The 23,723-nt window shown below is 45.0% G+C and overlaps 2 protein-coding genes across 3 annotated transcripts; one reads left to right on the top strand and one right to left on the bottom strand.

Moving 5' to 3' along the window:
* Positions 1-476: 476 nt before the first annotated feature.
* On the bottom strand, positions 477-12,117 carry LOC106742031. Its single transcript, XM_014614615.1, is given in 12 exon segments — positions 477-1,308; positions 1,394-1,507; positions 1,790-2,002; positions 2,209-2,308; positions 2,398-2,498; positions 2,824-2,900; positions 5,600-5,947; positions 6,978-7,163; positions 7,754-8,644; positions 8,883-8,906; positions 11,853-11,933; positions 12,012-12,117. Coding segments are annotated over 12 exon segments (2,397 nt in total). The 3' UTR covers positions 477-1,152.
* A 5,997-nt stretch (positions 12,118-18,114) lies between these two features.
* Positions 18,115-22,207, top strand: LOC106742046 (cyclic AMP-dependent transcription factor ATF-7). Of its 2 annotated transcripts, none has more exons than XM_014614635.1 (7): positions 18,115-18,467; positions 18,638-18,731; positions 18,809-18,951; positions 19,062-19,390; positions 20,299-20,515; positions 20,858-21,170; positions 21,440-22,207. In XM_014614635.1, the coding sequence occupies exons 1-7, from the start codon at positions 18,417-18,419 to the stop codon at positions 21,844-21,846; spliced, it is 1,554 nt and encodes a 517-aa protein (XP_014470121.1). In that variant the 5' UTR covers positions 18,115-18,416; the 3' UTR covers positions 21,847-22,207. The 2 variants fall into 2 exon arrangements, with proteins under 2 accessions (XP_014470121.1, XP_014470120.1); XM_014614634.1 differs by having other exon boundaries at positions 20,819-21,170.
* The last annotated feature ends 1,516 nt before the right edge of the window (positions 22,208-23,723 follow it).

Here is a 23,723-nt window from a genome sequence, read left to right as displayed (position 1 = left end):
CAATCAATGAATTTCTGAAGTGCAAATAAACGTTAAAAATGATATCTTAAAGGATTGGGTCGGATTTATAAAAAGAATTGTGTGTTTAAACTTAACAGTTGGATCGCGAAATTGTTAGCTAGTATTGCAATTGCACGTGGTATCCCTCTGTTGTAATTGTCGAAAATGAATTTCGAATATATTCGGAATTATCCTACGAGAATGCTTACGGATTAACGGACAAGTGGCGTTCATTCTTACAGGTAGTCGATAACAGGAGATAAGTTATCGACGTTGAAATTTCACCCAACAAAGTAGTAACGAGTCCGTAACCAAGAGAAGTTGAAGAAAGCTCCGTTGTATTTGTCGGGAAAGCAGATCTCTTCGTATGAATTCACCTCTTTAAAAAATCCGAATTCGAAAAATCTGTTACAAATAAACACATGCGCACATTGTCAAGATAAAAATGCACGTTTTTTCATCGTACCTGGGAAAATTTCTTTATTTAAATTCATCAAGAAGACGTTATACAATCAGACATTATATCAGACATTATTGTCAAAAGTCAATGACATTAGTGGCAACATTATTTTCTTTCATTTCGCGACTCGGCAATCCGTTGTATCAAATTTGAGAACGAATACTTAAACAATGCATTAGATTCGCTGACAAGCCGCGTCTCTATTTTAATATGCAAGGCAATAAATTATTTGCGATTCGAATAACAACGGCAAAACTTATGAGCCATCGTAAGCGTTCCTCGCGTTAAACATTTTTATGTATCGCCATTCAGTATTTTAATAAGCACTCTGTTCTGCCATCGTCAATATTGATCGTCAAAATACACCCACCGTAGCTCCGTTAATTAATCTTTCGTTACCATTTTCGAATATAATGTATACAAAACGTTGTGTTTCCTCGAGTTTTCGACGGTGAGTGTCTGCTCTTCAACAACGGTCGATTAACCGAACACGGTCGCTGGGGAGTTCTTAAAGAACGTCTTAAGACTTTGGTAACTGCGCGTCGTTCTTCTCGCAAACATTTCTTTTCTCCTTCTTCCTCTTCTCCTCCTCCTTTTTCTTCTTCTGCTTTTTCTTCTTCTTCTTCTTTTTCTTCTTGGGCGAAGCGACCCGACTTTCGAAGGAACTGAGACGAGACAGTCTCTTCTCCGCTTTAGCTCATGACCTTATCGATCCACGGCACGAATTTCTGAATATTGGTGTACACGCCGGGCAGGTGTTCACGACCGCAGCCGATACCCCAGGAAACCAAACCGATTAGAACGTGTCTGCCTTCCACAGACATCGTGAGCGGTCCGCCGGAATCGCCCTGTTGAGCATTAATTCGCAAACGTTGACCTACGGCTCCACACGCGATTCTATCTCTCATTGACGCGCGATATCAGCCCCGTTACCTGACAAGAGTCCCGTCCACCCTCTTTATAACCCGCGCATAGGAATACATCGTGAATGGTTTCTCTCCTACCGGCTGCCCTGAACCATCTCTGGCATCTTTCGTTCGGTATCACCTGTATAAAAACGTACCGCTAATTATTTGTCCTCCGATTAAATTATAATCGCAATATAATATTTATTTGATTACTAATCACATTTGTCGGGAAAATTCTTGACTTGCTTCTAATATCTGCAATAATTAATTTTATAAATACATACAATGTTAAAATTTTCCAATAATTTTCAACATCTCTCGAATAAAATCGTATTATTAAATATATGAAATAATGATCGCGCACACGTAGTTTATCTGAGAAAAAGCGTTCGACGCAAAAGACGAGCGTACTGATATTCACCTCGACGTCGACTTCCTGAAGTACGGATGGCGCCGAAGTTTGACCATGCCTGGTTCGTCCCCAACCAGCGACAGTTGCGGTTCGGCCGGAGAGCTTCAAATTCCTCGCCGGCAAGCAGACTGGGACAATGTGTTGCTTGAAAGCTACCGTTCTGGACAGCTTCACCAAAGCCACGTCGTTGCGGAAGTCGGTGGGCGAGTATTGCGGGTGTACCTGTCGTTATTACCGGTTCTTATCATAATCGTTATTAACTTCTTCTCGTTTCGATGCTTATCTACAAGTATTCCGCGAGCTTCTCGCGTTCAGCGTCGCGCAAATTCCGATCGTCGATCGTGCGAAGAGCCGACTGAAATTCGCACATCCGAGAGTAACGTCGAGGGCGGTTCGACGCAACGTTTAAAAATGTAAAAGACAGATACCTCTTTCCTCTCGATATTGAATTCCTCGTGAAGAAGCCGTTCGGTCGCGTCTCGCACGTCCCATTCTCCGAGTCGAACCTTTAGATTGTTGTTCGGTGTCCTGGCGTGAAATCACACATCCGTTAACACTCGTTATTCGCCTTGTGTCGGTTGTAAGTAACCAACGACAGTAAAATAAGGAATACTAACGTCGCGACGCAGTGCGCCGCTGTGACGACCCATCGGTTGTTCAGCAGGGCGCCACCGCAGGACAACTTCTTGGTGAGGAATCCCGACTTGATAATGGCGGCCTGCAACAAAAGTCGAGCGTCTAACACACACGGCCCGTTTGCACCGGCGCATTACATGAAATATGCATCCGCGGCGCGTCACGGCTCGCCGCGGCCTTCTACGGCGGAGATTTAACAGATTATTTTTCCCTCGCGCCTCTCTCGCTCGCTCGGCCGCCCGGTCTCTACACGAGAGCAAGCAAATTGATGGCTCGTTGCCGATGAATAATGCAGAGAGGTAAGAGAGGAGCGTGTCGCTTTTGCGGGTCGAGAGAGATATTTATGGGGCCGGCCGGCGCGCTTCTCGCGGATAGAAGAGGAGAAAGAAAAAGAAGAAGAGCCTCACCTGCCACGGATGGCTGCCGAAACTGGACGAGTGCCCACCCACGATCCTGTTGCTCCTTGTGTAGAGCTCGCCGCAGCCTGAAAGGACGACGGAGCTGATTTAGTCATCGCGAGTTCCGAGCGTGCGTTCAGAGGAGGAGGATGTCTCCGGGTGTTGGCGTTTTCTTTTCTTTCTCTTCCTTTTTTCATGTGAGTGTGACGTAACGTGTGCGACGGGTGGCGAGCCGAGGGGAAGAGAGACGATGACGGGTGAATAGAAATGCGCGTGCGATTCGTGAGAACCGATGGTTGATGTGCGATTTCAGAGGGGAAAACACAAACGGTGATGCCAGATGTGGCGTAAGCTTGCACTCAGAACTCATTAGCTGATTGGTATCTCTGCGATCGTCTCGTTGCAATTGAGTTAAACGGCCGTTTGAGCGCGGTTTCGTCCGTTGTAGATCGTTCGCGAGTCTCGACGCGAGAGACAGAAAGCGGAAAGTACGCGTGCGATGTAAGAGAATTCACGCGATCCCCGAGAAATCCATTTTGTTTTTTGTCGTGTAATTACATTCACGCGTCGGGAAGATATATAACTCTTGCTCGAAACGTGATTGCCGGGCTCTCCTGGCGCGGATAAAATCTTCACGCGATTTCCTCCAAGATCTCCAAGAGGGAGAAGATAGAAATACGAGATAACCATTATGTATCCATAAGAAATTAGATCCATGATTCAATGTCTATTATTTTTATGTCGCTTGAATTCCACGCGCAGTCGTACGATATAAACATACTTTCATATTTTTCTGAGGAAATATCGAAGTCACGCGATCCGATGTATACGGAAAAAAAGATTTCTTTGGGTTTAATGCAATTTCTCTAATTGTAAGACAAATGTCTTTTGAAATGAAGCAAACAAACGAATGTTTGATTCCTGTTTGAAACAGGATTTTTCGGCAATAATATCTTTCAAGTAATAAATATCCTTACGTTAAATAACACATTTCTGTATTTTCAGCCAGATATTACAATAGTTATTAAAAGCAATAAATTATTTGAAAGAAATAATACTATGTTAGAAAAATATTAAAGAACCTCTTTGTTTCAGTGGAACAATATTTAACTTATAATGAAATACATTTTTTTATTAAAAATCAAATTTAAAAATATATTTCAGCCAAATAAAAATATTTTTTTTATATTAAACATGGTTTACTCTAGTGAAGCAGCAGTATTTTTATTTAAACAAAATTATATTTGATATTGAATTATGTCATTTATATTAAACAAACCCAAGTCAAACAAACATCTATACTAAATCCAAAGAAACTTTTTTCTCCATATAAAAGCGTACACCCCATTTTATTTTTACCTTCTAACAACATTTATATTAAACAAAGAGTTATATAAGTTAAGAAAATTAATTAAATAATATATTTCTTTTCTTCCATGAAAGTCGCGCGAGGCATTCTTTATATCTCGTCGTCCTTATTTATCACTCCTCCTCTTAGTCCTCCGTCTCGTACGATCAATCCACCAGGATCCTTAGCGTTTCTTGATCTTTCATCGTCGAATACAGTTTCCGATTGTTTCCCTGACACTCGGTGGGGGAAAACGTGCCGCGGTGTGCGTTGGCGAAAGCACCAAGTTTTCGTGCAGTTTTCCATGCGAAAGATTGTGTGCGTGCTCGGGTGTAGTCATGATTGTGAAACTTAACGATCACGTGAGAAGTCCACTTGTAGAATCGGTAGAATCTAGCGGGGCTGTGCTATAGCAGATTTTAATCACAATTATGGTCTTTCGTATCGTCCTGCGACAGATATCGCACTCGTATCGTCGTCATTCGCTTCATAAAGCGCTCGTCCACCTTGTCCGTTTTGTCGCGTCTTATCATTACAATCATACGTCATAGCGATTTTTTGCTGGAATCAATCAATCGATGAATCGATCATGGCGTAAAGTCCGCTCGAGTTATCTACCAAGTCACGCTGCTTGGGAAACCACGAGAGAGACTGACACCTGTTCTCCGTGGTCTAACGCGATTAAATCAGATTCGAGTCGCGCTTTCTTCACCGCAATCGTAATCGTCGACGTCAACGCGCGTTCGTCGAAAGACCGAACGATTCCGGCCCGTCGCAGCGTCCGAGAAAGCCCAACACAAGACAGATGTAAGATAAGCACACACCAGTTGTCTAAAATCTACGAAACGCGATCAGACGCGCGATTCCGACGAGTTCCGCTTCCCGCCGCTGTCGACACCGCGAATTCGCTCGGACGATCCTCGTCATCGCTACCAGAGTCGACCGGATGATCGTCTCGCGTTTGTGTCCACAACGTCCGGATCCGCCGAACTTACCCCGGAGAGGTCACAGGGTGGCATCCGCTGATTTCAATAATATCGTTTGTGTGGATAAGTCTTGGCACGAGTCTTTATTAAGTAAAGGGAGAATGCGCAATTCTCAAGGGGCAATTCGGGACAATCGAAGTTAAAACATCTCGAGTGACGTGTGAGCAAGTTTAACGGAATACTCCGCCGCTCGGCGGTGCCTGATTAATACAAGTACGAATCAAATCATAGCGGAATGCAATTTTTACATAAAATAATTGTGAATTATATAGGTTTTATACAATTTGCCTATTTATCATCCACACAAGCGATGCTATTGAAATCGGCGGGTATCACCTTGGGACACCTCCTCTTGTCAGATCGGCGAAATCGACGATACTCGGCGGAGCGATCCGCGCGAGTTCTCGATATGCATCGCGCGTGCAACGGTCGACGGTTCTCATGCGATTACCACGGTATCTGGAGTAGTCCACGGCATTGGACGAGTCTTCGATCGGCACGTGCACGCCGGAGGCGTGAGCCGGGTAGCCGTCCTGCGGATAGTCCAGCTGGACCGTGTGATACGGACGAGTGGGTCGCTCATGGCCGATCGCGAGATCGTTCGTCGGCCGATCGTGGTTCCAGATCGTATACGACGGATCGTACGGGTTACCCGGCTTGCCGCCCCCGCTGCTGGCGCCCACGTGCGAATACGCGGGCCGATGGCTGGTCGTAGGTCTGCTGGGTCGCAGGTCGCTGCTGTAAATGTGCACGTCGTCGTCCACGTATGGCTGTTGGTGGCCGAGGTTTATGGAAAACGCTGGGCAACGTAACGATGCTGCTGTTAGCTACTCGGAATCTCGCGTCGCGGCTCTGCGGCCGACTTTCGGCCAGATAACACAGCGACTCTGTGTTTCGCGAGATTATATCATTGAGAATTCGTTATTGTCAGGGGATCATCGATGATGGGGATGTGTCGTGAACGTTCCCGCCGAATTCGACGAGAAATCGCACGTCGTGCAAATATGAGTGTACATTAGGAAGCGCTCGCACGCGTACGATAATTCGCGATTGTCTTATTCTAGTCCAGGTGACATTATTTCCTCGTGTGTTCCTAATCGCGCCATTGTATTGATGGTCACGCGGTTACGGTGAACGATTCGCGGTAACTCGAGAAAGCACGCTCGCGTAAAGTTCCGCGGGCGACCATGCTGTCGCAAACTAGGTGTGAATAACTGTATTTGAAAGTGCCCCGGCTGTGTACCGTCGTTGTCGTCGGTGCGCTCGCTAGCGCGACGGCTTAGCTGGACGTTGGGTTGTGCAATTTCGGATGTGTCGCCGTATAGAAATCAGGTTGCTTCCTTACGGTGTCTCCTTTCAGCTCATGATTCAGCCTTCTTCGAACTCGATCGTTCTGACCGATTAATTCTGATCCGACGAGATTATTCTCCGCGTGCCTACATTCTCCGCTGAGAGGCTAATTGATACATGAACTCGTTTTTACGGCAAACACTAAATACGAAATAGTCCCGTTTGCTCTGCGGATCGCGTGCGGATCGGACGCTTTTTTCTCGACGATTCGCGCGAGCGAAACCCGACGCTTAAGATCCCATGATGTTATGAGCGCGGAAGTCGCTCGCGCTGGACACAACCTCAAAGTCTCGGTTCAGAAATCAGCGACGTTCGAGGACACGCGGAGCCTCCTCCCAGATGTCGTAAAGCCACCTACCGCGACGCGACGACGGATATCGTAGGAAGGAATTCTCCCGCGCGATAAAAATTACAATTCCCCGCTCCCCCTAAATCCTCGCGTAGACACCGCGAGAAATTCGCTCGCGCCGGATACTTACTGGCATTCTGCAGCAAACCCACGGTCGGTCGCGGTACTTTCTCAGGTATGTCGTCGTCGTCCACGCAGCAGCTCCATATCATGCCCCCGGAACAGAGATCGACCGGTCGACCGCCGCCCAAAACGCAGCTAATGCTGAGACCGCACTCGAACTTGGCACCTTTGTACTTGCAGGTCTGCGGTATCACTGAAACAGATCGGCAGGTTCCACGTATAATAAGCGTCTGTATATCCGAGTCGAAATTCTAGTCCTACTTTAAGTCTAATTTAGTTCTACATTAAGTGTTCCAAGGTCTTCTATTGGGCTTCTTGGGGCTACGAATAGGGAAGTTATTGCCGTTTTTCCCACTTGAAGATCTGATGTAGAATTAAAATTTAGACTCTGGACAACTAAATTCCCTTTGTAGCATTAAAGGAGCACTTATTGTGTTACTTTGAGTTTCGGAAAATAACGCGGTTTTTTCTCAATTTTTCTACGGATTCGGTTCCATCCCATGATATAAAAATTCGTTTATACAAACCCACATATGTTCTGTTAAAATCCGTCATATTTACTTTGTTGTTTTCCATAAAGGAAAATATATAAGAAACCGAAAAATTCCGCGGAAAATGGAGAAAAAACATTTTCTTCCCGAAACTTGAAGACTACAATCGTGTCAATCGTGTCGCTCTTTGTGTTTCGTATCCTGGGGAGATCAATTAACGATTTTATGCGGTCCGCTTGAACTCGTCGTTCCGACGACGAACGACACTTCCGTCCTATTTCCGCGAACATACTTCTGCCCAACATATCCATAATGCCGCTCTGCAAGTTGGAGCTGTGCCCTCGATGGTCACTGGTGTGGTTTCGCTTCTTCTTCAGCGTCTCCACCAGAAGCGCGCCTTGCTGCTGACTGGTGAGCTTTCTGTGTCTGCCTTGCCGGTGTCCTGCCGTGAGCCCTTCGAGATCCCCGTTCAGTCTCTTCCGTTTGATCTCGTCCAGGAAGTCCTGCACGTTAGTTTCTTCCTCCTCCTCCATCATTTGCTCTTCTTCTTCCTCTTCTTCATGCTGGACGTCTTTCTCGAATACATCCGGCGCGCTCCAGTCCGCTTCTTCCACTTTGTGATCCAGGAAATGATCCGCGTTGTCCTTCGGAAGGAACGCTGTGCTCTTCGGATGCTCCGCATTCCCCAATATGGCGTCGACGGATGTGTCATCGCTGTATGGAAAGTTCGAAAAGTACTGCTCGACTTTGGTCGAAGACGGCCTGCCGATCCCGTTCTTCAAGGTGTTCTCAATGGCTCGGTTTTCACGCGTCAAATCCTGCCGCGTCCTGACGGCCACGGGGCTCCACAGGTCCCGCTGCTCGTCCGAGTCCCCCACGAGCGCGCGTCTTCTCGGCGAGTTTTGAAGGGAATCATCCGCGAACGGACTCGACGTCCTCGACCTGCGAATCGATTGCGCGGCCGGCGTCGGCGCGCGAGTCTCTTTGACCTTCATCGGTGCGGCCGATCGAGTTGCGGCGACCTTGAAGTCCTGTCTGCGTCTATTCCACGAGTAGACGTCATGGTGATCGAGTGCGCTCGCCACGGTGATGAGGAGCAGCGCCAGCACGATCTTCATGATCGACTGCGACTTCCGCTTACCACTTCGAGAATGTTTTGCACGTCATCACGGGTTCACCGTACACTGGAGAGTCGTAGAATAACGACGCTTTCGAGGAGGAACTCAATTTAGTTCGGAACTTCGTGAGAACCTTACTCGAGACTCGGGAATTTTAGTTTCTTCACGTTGCGGTAATATTTGAAAAATGTCAGCACGGAATTGGTATTTTTCGCACGTCGATCTCTTGCTTTGCTTGCTACAAGAAGCAACTCGCTCGATTGGAATCGATATCTTGGAATTCCGAGTTTCGATCGTAGCCGGTTATTGTTCTATCACCGGTCAGTTCTGGACCGTGTATCCTCGACTACGGGCTTGCGTGAGTCCGGTTTCACTCATGGTCCACTTTCTTCACAAATCTCCAACTTCACCGAGCACAAAACTTCGGTCGAGTCTTCCGGCTCGATCTTCGAATTCCGCCATTTCGGCTGATTTTTCTCAGAGAAGCTCCGCGAGTTCACAGGATATTGCGAGCTCTCCCAAGTCAGACGTTGACGATGACGATCGACGGAATCTCCCGCTCGATGCTCGATCGGTCGAGGGTCAAACGCGAAAAAAGGTCAAAGCGCGCTCCTCCAAGCCGAGGTGACGAGGAAGCCGCGACAGTGCACGCCTTCCGCACGTGGACTGGCTTAAGCCGATGTCTCACGAGTCTCGATCACGATCTAAGGAGGCGTCCGCTGCTTTCACCGGCGTCAGCTTTCCCGCAACAGCGACGGTGTCGTCCCTTGGTCTCACATTGGTTCCCCACCTTCGCCATCGGCGAAGAACACGCGGTGCGTCTTATTTTCCATTTCTTTCTCCGCTGAATTATTCCATCGCAGTGTGGAATTGTCGCATTCTAAATAACCGGGAAACTCTGCGAGTTCATGTCTCCGATTTGACATTCGGGACCCGTCGGGCGGATAGAAAATCCCAATGGGTCGCGAGATTCCGTCGACGGATCGATTGCCGTCTCTCTTAGTCAAAGTAACGCTCAAATTATACGAAGATTAGAAACTATGGGACACGATTCGGCCTCTTGTCGGCGAGAAATAAACCGATTCGGTGAGGCCGCGTCTGTGATAAATAAAAGATAAGGGTACACGCGAAATCGCTTGATTTCGATGAAATTGACTATCCGCTGAAACGCCTTTTTACTGTCGGACGGATTCGATATGCCGAGATTTCGTGACCCGATTTCGTAGCGCGTTTCACTGAAAGTATTTTTACTTTCGAGGATAAAAACCAAGACGACGCGGGGCATTTAGAAAGAATCGTCCCGTCAAGACTATTTAAGAAGGGAGAGAAAGAGAGAGAGAGAGAGGGGAGAGAGGGCTCCATCCTTCTCTCTCCTCTCCTCTCTCTGCCGCCAGATATAATAAATTTAGACACGGATATGAAACAATTGTACTCATGGACGCGCTTTCATTTGCGGTAAATCAAACAAATACATGCTTGAGTCGCGATTACGTTTACGACATCAGCGGCGCGAAATTTCGACGACGACTGAATTAATAAAAGTCTACGAGACGTGCAGGGAGAACGACTCGCCCAGTATCGAGTCTCGCGAGTAGGAACAGAAAAGAGGAAAGAAAAAAAGGATGTCATCGGGTAAAACGCTTTTAACGACAGAGAGAAGGGATGTGACGAGGTTGCAGTGAAAACGGTGCTTCCGCCCTGCCCCACCCGCGTGCGCTTCATTATAAATATTCTTGTAGAAAGTAAGCGTCAGTAAGTGGCCTTTCAAGTACGATTCCGATTTCGTCTCCCTTGTTAACTCAACTGTGAATCACGAAGTCCTTCTGCGCCCCGCGTTTTCCAACGGAAAATATCGCGTTGCGAGGAGACGTCAGACGGCCGCTGAACCGAATAAAATATCGTCCGAAGCAAATCTCTCGAAGGATATCTCTAATTCCTCAAACATATATTTATTCTCATATATGTAATAATAAATATTTCCTCTGGGCGAGAAAGACTAACACTCGCAAGCGATTATCCTCTAATTATCTCTCGTACTGTTCACTGAACTGTCATTCGGACAAAATATTTAATTCGTAAAATTAAATAGCCGTATACTTATATTACAAGGGATGTCGCATTTCGCTCGTATATCGTGCATGGTAGTAATTAAAATAGAATCGCTCGGATAAACACACACACATACACATATATATATATATATATATATATATATATAGGCCATGTTGCCTTAGTTTCATAAATACGAATATCCGGTGAACGTGAACCGGTTTGCGCTTTTAAATCCGATACCCATCACTTCCACATGCTCTCTTCATTATACGAATACACGCGTTAATGCATTTGTAGTTCGTAGTGCTATTTCAATCCACCGGATTATCTAATTAACGTGTCAAACTACAGACGTTCCGCTAACCACAAATACTAATCTTAAATAACGAGAACAAATATCAACTATTGAAAAGCATCAAATATTTATTACTCAACTTTTGGAGAAGGGAGTCACGTAGCAATTAAATCGCTTATTTCTTATCGCTGTTACACGGAAAATATCAATCCCAAATCAATGACGGATATTCTCATATATAAGCAAGAATATTATAATCTTCTTAGAAGATTTTTAGTTTCGCCTTGATTGAATTTGTATTGATGCAAGTATTACTTGCACTCAATTCAAGATGAAAAATCTTGTAAGAATATTCTTGCTTATACACGAGAATATTTATCATTGATTTCAGACTATTTTCTTTCCATGCAAACTCCCATACGATATTTTTTATTATTTATTCAAGTTACTCGACCCAGATAACGAGTTTCCCCATTCTTCGTAAATTATAACACGTTGCCGATCTCCGTCGCGTGACGTTCATTGATGAAAATTATTCCAAGTGGGGGAAGCGAGATATTAACATCGACCGCCGTTCCGTTCGCGCCGAAGCGTTACGCGTGACAATCAGGCATACACGAGTCGCGTCATTGTATTTAAATCATATTTAAACACATTACGAAAGTGGAAGCGTGTCGAAGAGGCGTGTCACGGATCCTCCGTCCGCCGTCACTCGACTCCCGACGTGGCCGTGCCGAGATATATTCATTTATTATTCAGAGTAGCATACGCGAGCGGCCTTTCTCTTTCGAAACGATCCTTAAAATTCGCTCTAACTCCTCCGTCTTCCTCGGCCGTTACGCCTAATCGCGTGATTCACCGGGAGAATACAGACGCGCGCATTTAGCGCGTTTAACACACTAATAACGCAACGTAACGTCACTCACGTCCGAGCTCGTCGAAGAACCTCATCTGCCCGCGCGAGTCGATCGCATTTTCGAGATTTTCTCCTTTCTCCTCCGGCTGACCTAGAAGACAAGTTCAAACGAGTGAAACCATTATTTCCTCTTCGGCGGCGAGACGGACAGGCGCGCATCCAAACTCACCGAAATTGCTCAGGAAACGGTCGTTCCTCCGGCTCGCGGCCACGCAGTGGTGAATATCGGCGATTAGAAGCAGCGAGATGAGCAATTCGGTTCTGAGGACGATCATTTCTCCCGTCGCGGCGGCCAACGATGATCACGCGGGNGGGGGGGGGGGGGGGGGGGGGGGGAGGCGGTCACTCACTGTCACTCGTCGCCGATCATGTTCACAAAGTTGTCACCAGTCAATCCCGAGAGCGACGATCCGGCCGGATCATCTCGCCGCGTTTCCCATGATTTCACCTCGAAACCCGTAAGTCACGCCCGGTAGTCTCCCCTCGTTCCGTTTCGTTTCGCTCGCTGCCCTGTTCGAAGCGCAAAAGACCCTCGAATGAAGAAGAGCGCGCCTTATTTTTTTCTTTCCTTCTCTTTTTTCCTCTTCTTCTTCCTCTTTTCTCAGGTGTTCTCAGGTGTTCTCAGGTATTTGTGCCTTACGCGACGATCGATCGATCGATTTTCTTCTTTTTTTTTTAATGAGTGTTATTAACGTGCGGCCAACAAATATCGAGGTTCGCCCGGGTTTACTCCATATTTACCGCTAAACGCGGCCATCCAGTTCTCACGTTTATTCTCCTGGCATGAAGACGACCGTGTACAATGTTATCTCGAGAATCACGGTCGCGTTTGACTCTAAATACGGGTTATGAACACGAACACTCTTTCTACACCTGCCAACATTCGCATCTTTTACTAAAAATTTCGGTGAAAACCGGAATGGAAGGGTCGCTGGAAGAAGAGATTCGATCTGCCGAATAGAGGACGTGGCGTTGTGTGTCTGAGAAAGAGACAGGTAACCCGTAAGAGACGGAGAAGGAGGAGACGATTGTTCGAATTACAACGTGTAAACAGACACGTGTGCAGTCATGAGGTTGTTCACCTGAGATCCCTCGCGCCTACGTCTACGACGATTCGTCGGTGCGTGCGCGTTAGATCGCTTCTAAACGATTTTACTTCTACTTTAATTAGCTCACCGTTGCCCGCGTAGCGAACAAGCGGCGTAAACAAAAGTATTACACTTGCAGAATGGAAGCACATAGCTGCCAGGCATCGTTGCGATAACCCCTGTTTGCTCACGGTAACAATCGAGTCATTAGAGAGAACGAGAGACGTTAGATTTCTCGATCTCGACTATCGAGGAGATCGGCGAAAGGGTTCGAGCTTTCCCCGCGATCCGACGCGACCGATCATCAGTTCAAGTTATTAATTGTTGATTGCCATATAAAACCATTAATTGCCATATAAAAAATAAATTATTATTCAAATAAATTATGCAAATATCTGAAAGATAGATGAAGAAAATCGAGATATACACGGAAAAAAAGAATTAACTGTCCGTATAACACAATTAAAATTTACCAGACCTAGTTTTTAGCTGCGGGAGCGAAAAACTAGGTGCAGGTAAAAAAATTATCTAAATTAACTAAATTTCAGTTGTATTATATGAACAATAAGTAATTTTGACTTGTGAGAGCTAATTTTTAATTGTGGAAACTGATTCTTTTTTCCGTGTACTTCTCATCTTTTCTCGTCTTGAATACCAGAATTCAATGTATCAGGAATCAAATAAAAAATTAAACGAGAAATTTTATTTACAATTTTACGAAGAAATTTAAAAAAACGGAGGAACGTTGCTAGCGAGCAAAATTGTTGCAGCAACATACGTAAATAAATTCCCCCCAATATATGTGATATGAATCGACGACGACGTCGATCTTGGTAGCCGGGCCTTTGTCCACATCCTCGGTCGTTTCCTCGACGGCGGTGCCATCGCGAGCGGGTTCACGCTAGCGTGTCCAAGACGTTCACGTACAGTCCGGCGCAAAAGTGGGACACGAAACCAGGCCACCGAGACAAGTGGCACGCCTTTTAGTGCTTCGTAACGTTCGGCCGGTCTACATGCGGAACCGCGCGGCCGCTGTACCTTTAGTTATTAGTGAAAGTTAGCCGGTAACTTTCGACTTTGACAACGACGTCGAGCGCTGCGGCGGCGTGCACGCGTGCGCCAAGTCACTTCGAATTGCGCTCGGAGATGTCGTTTTGAAGCCAGCCGACGGTCCTTCCATCTTTTCCGGCTGGAAAGGCTGTCAGTAGGTGCTCGAAATGGAAATTCCACAAACAATTGCGTGATACACGTGTTTTCCCCTTTTGCATATTGACTCTTGCATAACTCTAGTCAACTGTCAGGTTGACAATTTGGTTGACGTTTTTTTTTTTCGCAGACTTTAATCTGCGTTTATCATTATCGAGAGAGATATTTTATCGAAATCCTATTAAAGAAGTTTACTTTTACATTAGAAATTACGCGGAGCGCGCCTAAATTAAACTCACGACCGCTCGGAAAATCTAGAGCAGATCTCTAGTTAAAAATCCCACTCTAGAGCGAGTATTTGCTACTTTGCATCTATAACATTGCATGAATTATGCAACGGATTAAAAATTAAGACGGAGGAAAAAGTGGATATCGCTTTCAGCAACCGCCATCATTGTGAGCGATGAATTAACGAGCGCGCATGTGCTCCGCTATTGTTTTCGATCGTTCGACTTTCTTCACTCTTCTCGCGCTTAGCGGACAAAGCAAACGATCCGATATGCGAAATCTGCCCTACCGCCTAACGTATCCTCAATTTATCAGCGTGTTTTTGCTACAAATTAGTTTCTCGTCCGATCTCCTTGCGAAACAAACTGTTTGAAAGCGAACTTTGGAAATAACTTAAGAAACTGGAGAATTTATCACTTTTTATAAACAAGAATTAAAAATTTTAGCGAATGAAGTGGAGCTTTAGAGCTTCCTATACACAGAAAAAAAGTAGTCTTTAAATCAATGATAGATATTTTCATATATAAGCGAGAATATTATAATATTCTTAGAAGATTTTCAGCCTTGAATTGAGTGCAAGTAATACTTGCATCAATACAAATTCAATCAAATCAAAATTAAAAATGTTCTAAGAAGATTATAATATTCTTCTTATATATATGACTAATATATGGGAATATCTATCATTGATTTAAGACTCATTTCTTCCGTGTATAAGTTTTTGGTCAACGGTTCCTCGAGTCACACCAAATGAAATTAACGAGAATTTGGAAGACCTGGTAAAGTTGTGAGACGTGCGCGCGGAAGACCTTAAACAGTACCTAAAAACTGAGAATACTTTCGCCAGCCGGCGAGTAGACACGATTCATTGCAGCACCAGCGAGTCGCACAATTAAGTTTTTCCGTCGTAGCAACGATGGAAACCGATCGTTTCGCGTTCTAAAGAATTGACTGCACGTGCGGTGATCCGATCAACGGCCTCACCTGGATTCTCTATCGAGATCAAGGCCGGTAGCGAGTCTGAGATCTCATCTACTGAGCGCGATCTGTCAGATTGGACTTAGGCTTTCCCCGCTGTTCGATGCGATCAATCCTCAATTGTCACTGTTTAAGACACGCTAATCGTCGCGATCAATTATTCGAAGTGTCAGAAAAGAAGATAGGGTATCGAGAGATATGCACTTTATGTCTACGAAGATCTTGAAGTTGGACGTGGAATTAAAGAAAATTGTCTCTTAAGAAAGGACGATGGGTAAAATAAGTCGATTTTGATTCCCGAAGTGATAAGTTAAAACGGTTAGCTTTTTTTGTAATGCTGAGCTTTTTTTGAGTTGCTGAGTCTGATTTGAACCTTTAAAAAATTTTGATTTGTCGGGAAAGTATTAAAATCAGCATATGAAGCTATGAAATATTTAACAAACTATTATGAGAATCAATCATATCAATGAAAATGTAAAACTATACTATAAACAATAAAATAAACAATATTAAGTAGTTATACCCGATCTTCTCATAAGATCCACTTAAATGGTCAACATCTGTCAGAAATCTTTGACATCAGAATGGTATCAATAGTGAGAGTGATTCTGAGTAAGAATAATTTTCATTTGTCACTCCGGCTAAAAATCGACCTATTTTCTTCATCGTCCTTTAATCGTAATCCACGAATACGAACGAATATCGCACGGGTCATCATGCGATTTAATTCGAGTAAAATTGTATCATCATACTTTCCTCCCTCGATACATTAGAGCATTTCACGCTGCATCTTGTATTCCTACCTTCTTTTCTGTCACAACCACACTCGTGATATATTATAACCTCACACTTCTACAGATCGAATCACTCGAAGAGAAACAGAGAGATGCGCCGGAGAAGCGAAGGAAAGAGAGATGAGGCGCGCGCTCTTCGGAATAAATTAAATTCACCGACGTGTGCGTTTAGCGCGGATAGTCGCGACGTCACTCCGCAATTTAATTTGTCCGCGTGAATATTCGCTCGACGCGGATTTCGTCGCGTGTCCGCCACGGTCAGGGTCACGTTTACACCGGCGAGCCAATGAATAGAACACCGCGACACGCGGTTGACTACTGATGAGGAACAGAAACATCAGCTTCCGAGACCACTCTCTTCGCCGTCTGTCCTCACTCTCTCCAGATGGGCCCAAGCGCCCAAAGCGTTCCTTTTCTATCTAACTAGTGAAATTACCAAGCCCAAGCGCGACGAACAGGCTCGTCTCTCGCGCCCGTTCCTTTCAAATTACACGGAGTCCCCGACGACGATCACCACTTTCTACCGGGCCGCTTTACATACTCTTTTTTTTTCGCATGCAAGATGTTAATTAATTCCTTATGTTGTTTATTTTATTCTTTATTTCGCGGAACATCGATTTCTAACTGAACTCCTCTATTTTACTTTCCGACTAATTCGTCTTCTAATCCTCCACTGACTTTCCAAGCTGCTTCTTCTCGATAATCTCCTGCGTTTCGCGAGATCGCGCGAGTTTCTCGAATTTAATTTGCACTCTTGTCTTTTCTTTTTTATTTTTCGCGCGCGTTCCTCGAAATACCGGGCATTCCGTGAGTTACGACTTTATATAATTAATGAAACGTCGGATTTAATTTGAATGACTAATTTGGGGTGGATTTTGGTCGAAACGTGTTGTACCGTTGTTCGATTTGTTATCCGCGAGCTCGGTAAATCCGAAACTTCAGGCGGCAGGTTTCACTTTGAAATCTCGTTGTCGCGTGAAAACTAAACTTTCGTTCGCCATGCAATTTTCTAAAACTGCTCGTTTGCGAGGCGAATAATTATGCCGACTCTGCGCGAAGATGACGTGCGAGCGAAGAGGAAACGCATTCTTTTTATTCTCTGCGCTATTCGAGAGCGAACCAGATCTGTTTGAAAAAGGACAAAGCTTTTCATTTATTTTCAATGCTTCTCATTAATTTTCGATTTTTTGTATTATTCACGTCACGTCGAAATAATTTATTTTGATATTGTAAATTAATTCAAAAAAACCGAAACTGACTTTATTATTAGTAATAATAATAAATTGACTTATTTGAATTATATAGTACGAGTAGGCATTTTTCTCATTACTTTCTAACGAAGTGTCTGTGCAATTCGTCGCGTAACCACGTGACATAATGAGCAATGAGGAGGCACGCATAAATTTAAAGCTGTCATTCCCTATACGCACGTCTACGTCACTCTCCGTGTCGTTTCTGCACTATTTCTCTGCCATTTTCGCAATCGCGTTGTGACTCACGATATTTTCTTCATCACTCTCGTGTTACGTATGTACCCATAATTTGGATTTAGTCCAGTCTGCATGGTATTGAGACCGCGTGTGATATCGAGGTATAATATAAAAATCTCGTATTAATTTTTTACTTTTAGGAGGAATATTTAAAAATCTTCTCGGAACCCTCGGAATAGTCGACATATATTTTTTAAATACAGCAAACTTGCTGTTCCATACATTTTCTAACGTTACAAAAAAATTTCAAAAATATCTCAAATATGTAATTATGTTGTAAATGAGAAGTAATAAAGATGTATAAAAGCACAGAAAAATAAAATAAAAAAATTGTAAAACATTAATATGTTTAAAACGTTTTTAATTTCTACACGGTGATACCGACCACACAATCATCCGTCCTCTCATAACTTATACAAGGTGGCAGCATAAGTCCAGTTAATACGAACAGACGGCTAGTAGGTTGTATTGTCTGAATGGGTCTCTGCAACTGTGCCAATATGGCTACGATTGATTCGGAGCGTTGCAACGAAAACAACGCGATCACTTTGATTTCGCGCGCGTAACACACGTGGTAATAACTCTGTTGATTATCTCGAAGCTCAAAATTGAAACTCGCTGACTGGTGATCGAACTGAACGCGCAAAGTGACAGTGAAATTCGCATAAATAATATATAAGCAATGCATTCCCGCAAATGAGGTTACCGTGTATATTTATGCCACTTATTCCACAGTATTGTTTCGCGTCGAGAAGAAATTTGAAACGCAGTTCATCGAAACGCACTCGCGATGACCGACTCCGAGAAACCCTACGCCTGCTCCACATCAGGTTGCACCATGGTACGTGTCTTTTTCCTCAGGAACTCTCGCTCGTCCACATACATGGAAGAATGTAACTCATGTTACATCATGAAAATATTTAAGAGTTACAATGCTAATCGAAATACACACACACATATACATAGAATACATACAGAGGTGCAAGAAGACAAGACATCCTTTAATTGCAGAGTTTTACGAATGAGGACCAATTGAGCGTACACAAGAAGAAGCACGATATGATGCTGAATCTGGGCAACAACTCGAAGAACGCTGGCTTTGTTGGTAAGACCACGACGTTCGACACGACTCGGACTTCACGAACAAAGATGTGTGCATATAAGATCTTCGTTTACTCGCAGCGGACCAAACACCAACGCCTACGAGATTCATCAGGAACTGCGAGGAGGTCGGTTTGTTCCAAGACCTGCAGGTGAATCCATTCGACGAGACATTCCGCAGAGCGGTCGAGCAGGGAAATACCGGCACGCTCACAGTACCCGAGGCAAGATCACAAAAGCTTGTTTGAGCTTTACGAAAGATATCATTCCTGAATCATTTCCCAAATTAATCGGATGGGACAGCCGTGTGACGTCGATGAATTGTTTCTTGTAGGCTGGAATCACAGATGACACGTTGCACACACCGCATATCTTTCCTTACATAACAGGTGTGTTGCCCGCGAGCAGTCAGATCCTCAGCGAGGACAATGTGGAGGAGTGCTCACCGACCGTGTCTCTCGCCGAGAAGAGCACGGACGAGGCGACCGGCGTCATAGAGCCCGAGGTGTGCGGCACTATGAAGCTGAGCGCGAGCGAAACACCGGAATTGATGAAGGGCGACGCCACGACGCCCGGAAAGAACGACGCTCTCTCGCCAGGCATCATCGTTGCGAACGCGCCTATCGCGCCCAGACTATTGCCGACGACACCCACGCCACATCTGTAAGGATCTTCTGACATTGCCGTAGACCTGTCGTCTAACTTCATATTTTTTTCTTCATCCATCGTTTTTGCGTGAAAACCGCACAGAACAAGAAGTGGAAGAAGGGGTCTCTAAATTTCTCGTGGGAAAATTAACAGGGTTAATCTTGTGATCTTCGATAAGCATTTCGAGACAGTAATGATAATAGAGACGCGAAGCTTTTGCTGTTAGATCGCATGAATAGTCACTTGCCAGGAAGAAATTAAACCATTGCGTAAGGCCATATGGCTACCATAGTGGCAGCCGATCAGACGGAGATAGTTAAATTGATACCGTCTTGTCTCTTTTTAACATCAACTATCATGGCTGAAAACATTGTCCTGACATGGACATGTTTAAATCTGCGGTGTAGAGGATAGCACGGTACCCGTTCAGCTATCTCTCTCTCTCTCACACAACTCTGATCATTCGGAGACAAAGACGTGCTCGTTCCAATATATATATATATATATATAGAGTTCATTGGATTAAACTAATGCCTCGCTTTTCTCATTGTGTTCATTGCGCTCAAACTGATGCTACCTATATCGTGCCTGTAAGAATCCTGTCATTATCGTAGGATCACCACCCCGTTTCGCTTTGTTCCACATCTTTTTCTTCGGCCTGTACATCATTTGCGTGAAAAATGAATAAAAAGAAACGTCTCCAAATTTCTCATGAATAAATTAACAGAATCAATTTTGCGCGTTCGATGCTTTAAAATAACGACAATAGAGGCGAGGCCTTTGTTATCAAACTGGACCAAGAGATGTTTCCCGAAGGATCAAACTATCTCATCGCTTTTCCCCGATCTGAGAACACTCAATCGAAAATTACTCGCTGGTGTTCGCCAGCGCCGTCAGCGAGTTCAGGATATTCTTTTGCGAAGGTCCATCAACGGCGAGGAGGTGCAGCTGCTGTTGAAAACTGCGGACGGCAAGCTGATGCAGCTGTCGGCGACACCTGTGTCCGAGGTCGCAAATGTATCCAACATCGGTAGCAAACAGCAGCAGACCGTTGTCATCAGAACCGAGCCGGCTCTGCGATGCGCCGCGAGATCGGAGCCCAAGAAATCCGTGATCTCCAGACTATCCCTGGCGAAAATGGTAATTCGCTCGTTTGATACACGGTAATAAATTTTGTGTTAAAAACGGCCCACTGAAACTTTTGCGTTATCTTAACCAGGTGAATACGTTAAAAAGTAATACATTAATAAGGTGAGTGTTAATTCAACGCATATATTTGTGTACTTTTTAATGTATTTTCCACGTTAAAATAACACAAGAATTTCAGTGGATCGTTTTCTATGAATCTTCTTACTAGAAAATTAACACAAAATTGTTTACTGTGCACCGCCTAGCGTCGGTTAGCGTCCACCGTAGACAAGTCTCTTAGGAATCGCATTGCAGAAGCTGAAGCAAGCTTTATCTAAAAACGCGGCTCCGCAGACTCCGAGGGCGATCGAGACGAAGGCCACCGACGCAACGGCCTCCGTCGTCGGCGCGAAGAAGGACAACGCGAAGAAGACGATGGACCAGCTGAAGAAGAAAGACATCCTCGAGCGCAACCGGGCGAGCTCGATGCGCGCGAGGGCGAAGAGGAAAGCGTGGATCCAGCAGCTGGAGAGGAATGTCACCAACGTGAACGAGGCGAACGCGGCCTTGCAGATGGAGGTGAAGGCGTTGCGCGCCGAAGTGGCGAAGCTGAAGACCCTCTTGCTGGCGCACAAGGATTGCCCCGTCACGAAGGCGATGCAGAAAGGCAAGTGGTCGCTCTGCGTCGTGTTCCGCTCGCTTCTTCAGCGCGTTCTCGACTTGGCTTGGACAACGCGAGAGACTTTTACGTTTGTGTGCGTGCGATGTAAATTAACGTAGCCACTCGGTCGTTCCCTTCCGGATTTCGATTCCGCGGAAGATTTCACGGGGCGGGAGAGAAAAGGAAATTTACTCGGCTCTAAATTTATCACGCCGGTGTGCAACACCGCGAGGCGGGCCCGCGAGTTTGCTTTTATTTCTCGCATTTCATTGCAGGAAACGGGATAGTTCTCGGACCTAAAATAATATCGGTGAATCCGGAGGTACTGACGGTGCCGATCGCGGCGGCCAACGGCGTGACGGTGAAGCGCTCCTCCTACACGTGTACGGACGGTCTGCCGAAGAAACCCTCTCTGTCGCTCACGAAGAACCCGGTGATCTTCCCGAAGGTGGACTGCGCCGGCGCAAATCTCGCGATCCCGAACGCGACGATCATAAAAGGTTTGCCGACGCTGAAGATCGTCGGGGTCAATCAATTCCTGCAGGAGAAGGAGGAGACGAAGCAGATACTGATCGTGCAGAACCAGCCGCAGAAGCTCGGCGAGACCGCCGCCCGGCAGATCATCCAGATCAACCCGAATTACGAGGTCGAACACGCGGCATCCAAGAGCACGGGAACGTAACCGATCGTTCTCCGAGGAACGTTCGCGCGTCCCTAATTAACGAAGTTCGTGCTATTCAGCAAGATCCGCGACAAGTCGAGCAGACGGCGATTAAACACGAGTCACGTGTCTTCGCGGCTGGCGAGTCCACGCGACGCTCTCTCGTCGAGAGTCTCGTGACGAGTCTCTCCGACTCTCGCGTTCCCACACGTTTCCAAAATAAATCAGGCGGGCAATTTTTATCATGACGTGAGTCATCGTGTGATACTTACCTGATGCGGGGGTAGAGGAAGGTGAAGTGATTTAAGGAGGAGTGTTACCGATTCTTTTTGTACCATTTATTATGCGCAATAAAAACAGGCGTAAGCTTCTTATCGAATTCCATCGAGAGCTGCGATCCACTTTATTTTTATCGACACAAATTCACTGCAAACTTAAGTGTCTCAATGTAGAAACGTATTTCATGTACCGTATAACGATAATAATGTAAGAATATATATGTATAAATTTAAATCATTTTATTCTCGATCGATATAAATCTTCATACATGGTGCAATAACGAATCTAATTACTTTTACCGTTCTTCCAACAATCACGTATAATTTGACCTCGTTCATAAAATATTTTTTTTAAATTCCTAACCGTGCGCGCTCATCATTAAGCGATTTACATTAACATCTCATAGCTTAACGACTGGTAAAACCACTTAAACGTCATTATATATCCAAAATAAATTCAATCTGTGGAAATGAGGGTGTACCATCGACGTGTGGTGGAACGATCTCGTTGGAAAATCGGACACAGTGCATAATTACGCTTTAATCGTGAGCTAACAAGAGAATTTGAGCAGTGATAATCTGCAGTAAGCATATTCTACACTAATTTTAATTATTACAATTTACCGCAATTATGATTATTATTTTCACGGTACACCAAGACGTCTTTTCTCCCTTTTCCATTTTCCGTTTTAAACGTAGAGAGACCAGAGAGTAAGTAAATGATAAAAAGAATCAGAAGGATCAAAAAGTCTGTAGTTTTGAAGGTTTCGGAAAAAAACGGGGTTTTCCCCATTTTTCCGCGGATTTCTTCGATTTCTATCCCAAGGGTAAAAAATTCGCTTAGAAAAACTCACGTTCAGTTAAAACCCGCCACATTTACTTTTTTTCCCACAAAGAATATACCGTATGTAGCTGAAGAATCTCGCGGGAAAATGGGGAAAACCGGGTTTTCCAGAACTTACAAAACTATAGTGAAAAAAAAGATAAATTTTTTCAGAAATTATTTCACTGTGCGACGCCATCTCTGCCACGTGCCTCCGGTCGGTGAGTGCGCGGGATCTCAGTTGAGTCCCACGATGATTCTGTGACCCTCGGGCCCTTATCAGTTCTCCGTCCAGTCGTCTAACAACTCTACACCGGACAGGAGAATGATAAGGGGCTTTGGGCACGCATTGCTTCGAACACGGGAAACGGCCATGGAAGAGTGGAGTTCCGCTCCGCGTGATATCTGGAAAAAAAAGAGAAGTAAAACAGATCAGCCGATCGTTATCTCGCTCGTAGCAACACACCGCCCACAACGAAAAAACAATTTCGCTCCGCATGAAAAATGCGTGTCGGTAACCTTTGAAGAGAAAAACACACACATCCTTATTTCGCATATCTCACGGCATTCTCGTCATGCGGTAGGATAACGACGATCGAATTATCTCTCAACCGAAAAGCCACGGAGAGAGATCGTAAAGTTACTAATAAGCGCGGATTCGCAGAGCGTTTCGTGTCGCGGAGCAAGGATACATCCCCGACTATTTTATTCTCTATGAATAGTCGGTCACTTTCTTGCGGAGCCGTCGCGTATCTATCCGCCGGAGCGCACGATTAAAATATATTTGACCCGATTGC

Source organism: Dinoponera quadriceps, unplaced genomic scaffold (genome assembly GCF_001313825.1).
Source record: "Dinoponera quadriceps isolate SergipeBrazil2010 unplaced genomic scaffold, ASM131382v1 scaffold696, whole genome shotgun sequence".
NCBI classification, from domain to species: Eukaryota; Metazoa; Arthropoda; class Insecta; order Hymenoptera; family Formicidae; genus Dinoponera; species Dinoponera quadriceps.
The sequence above is the reverse complement of the archived record's forward strand: the minus strand, read 5'-3'. Positions and strand labels throughout refer to the sequence as shown.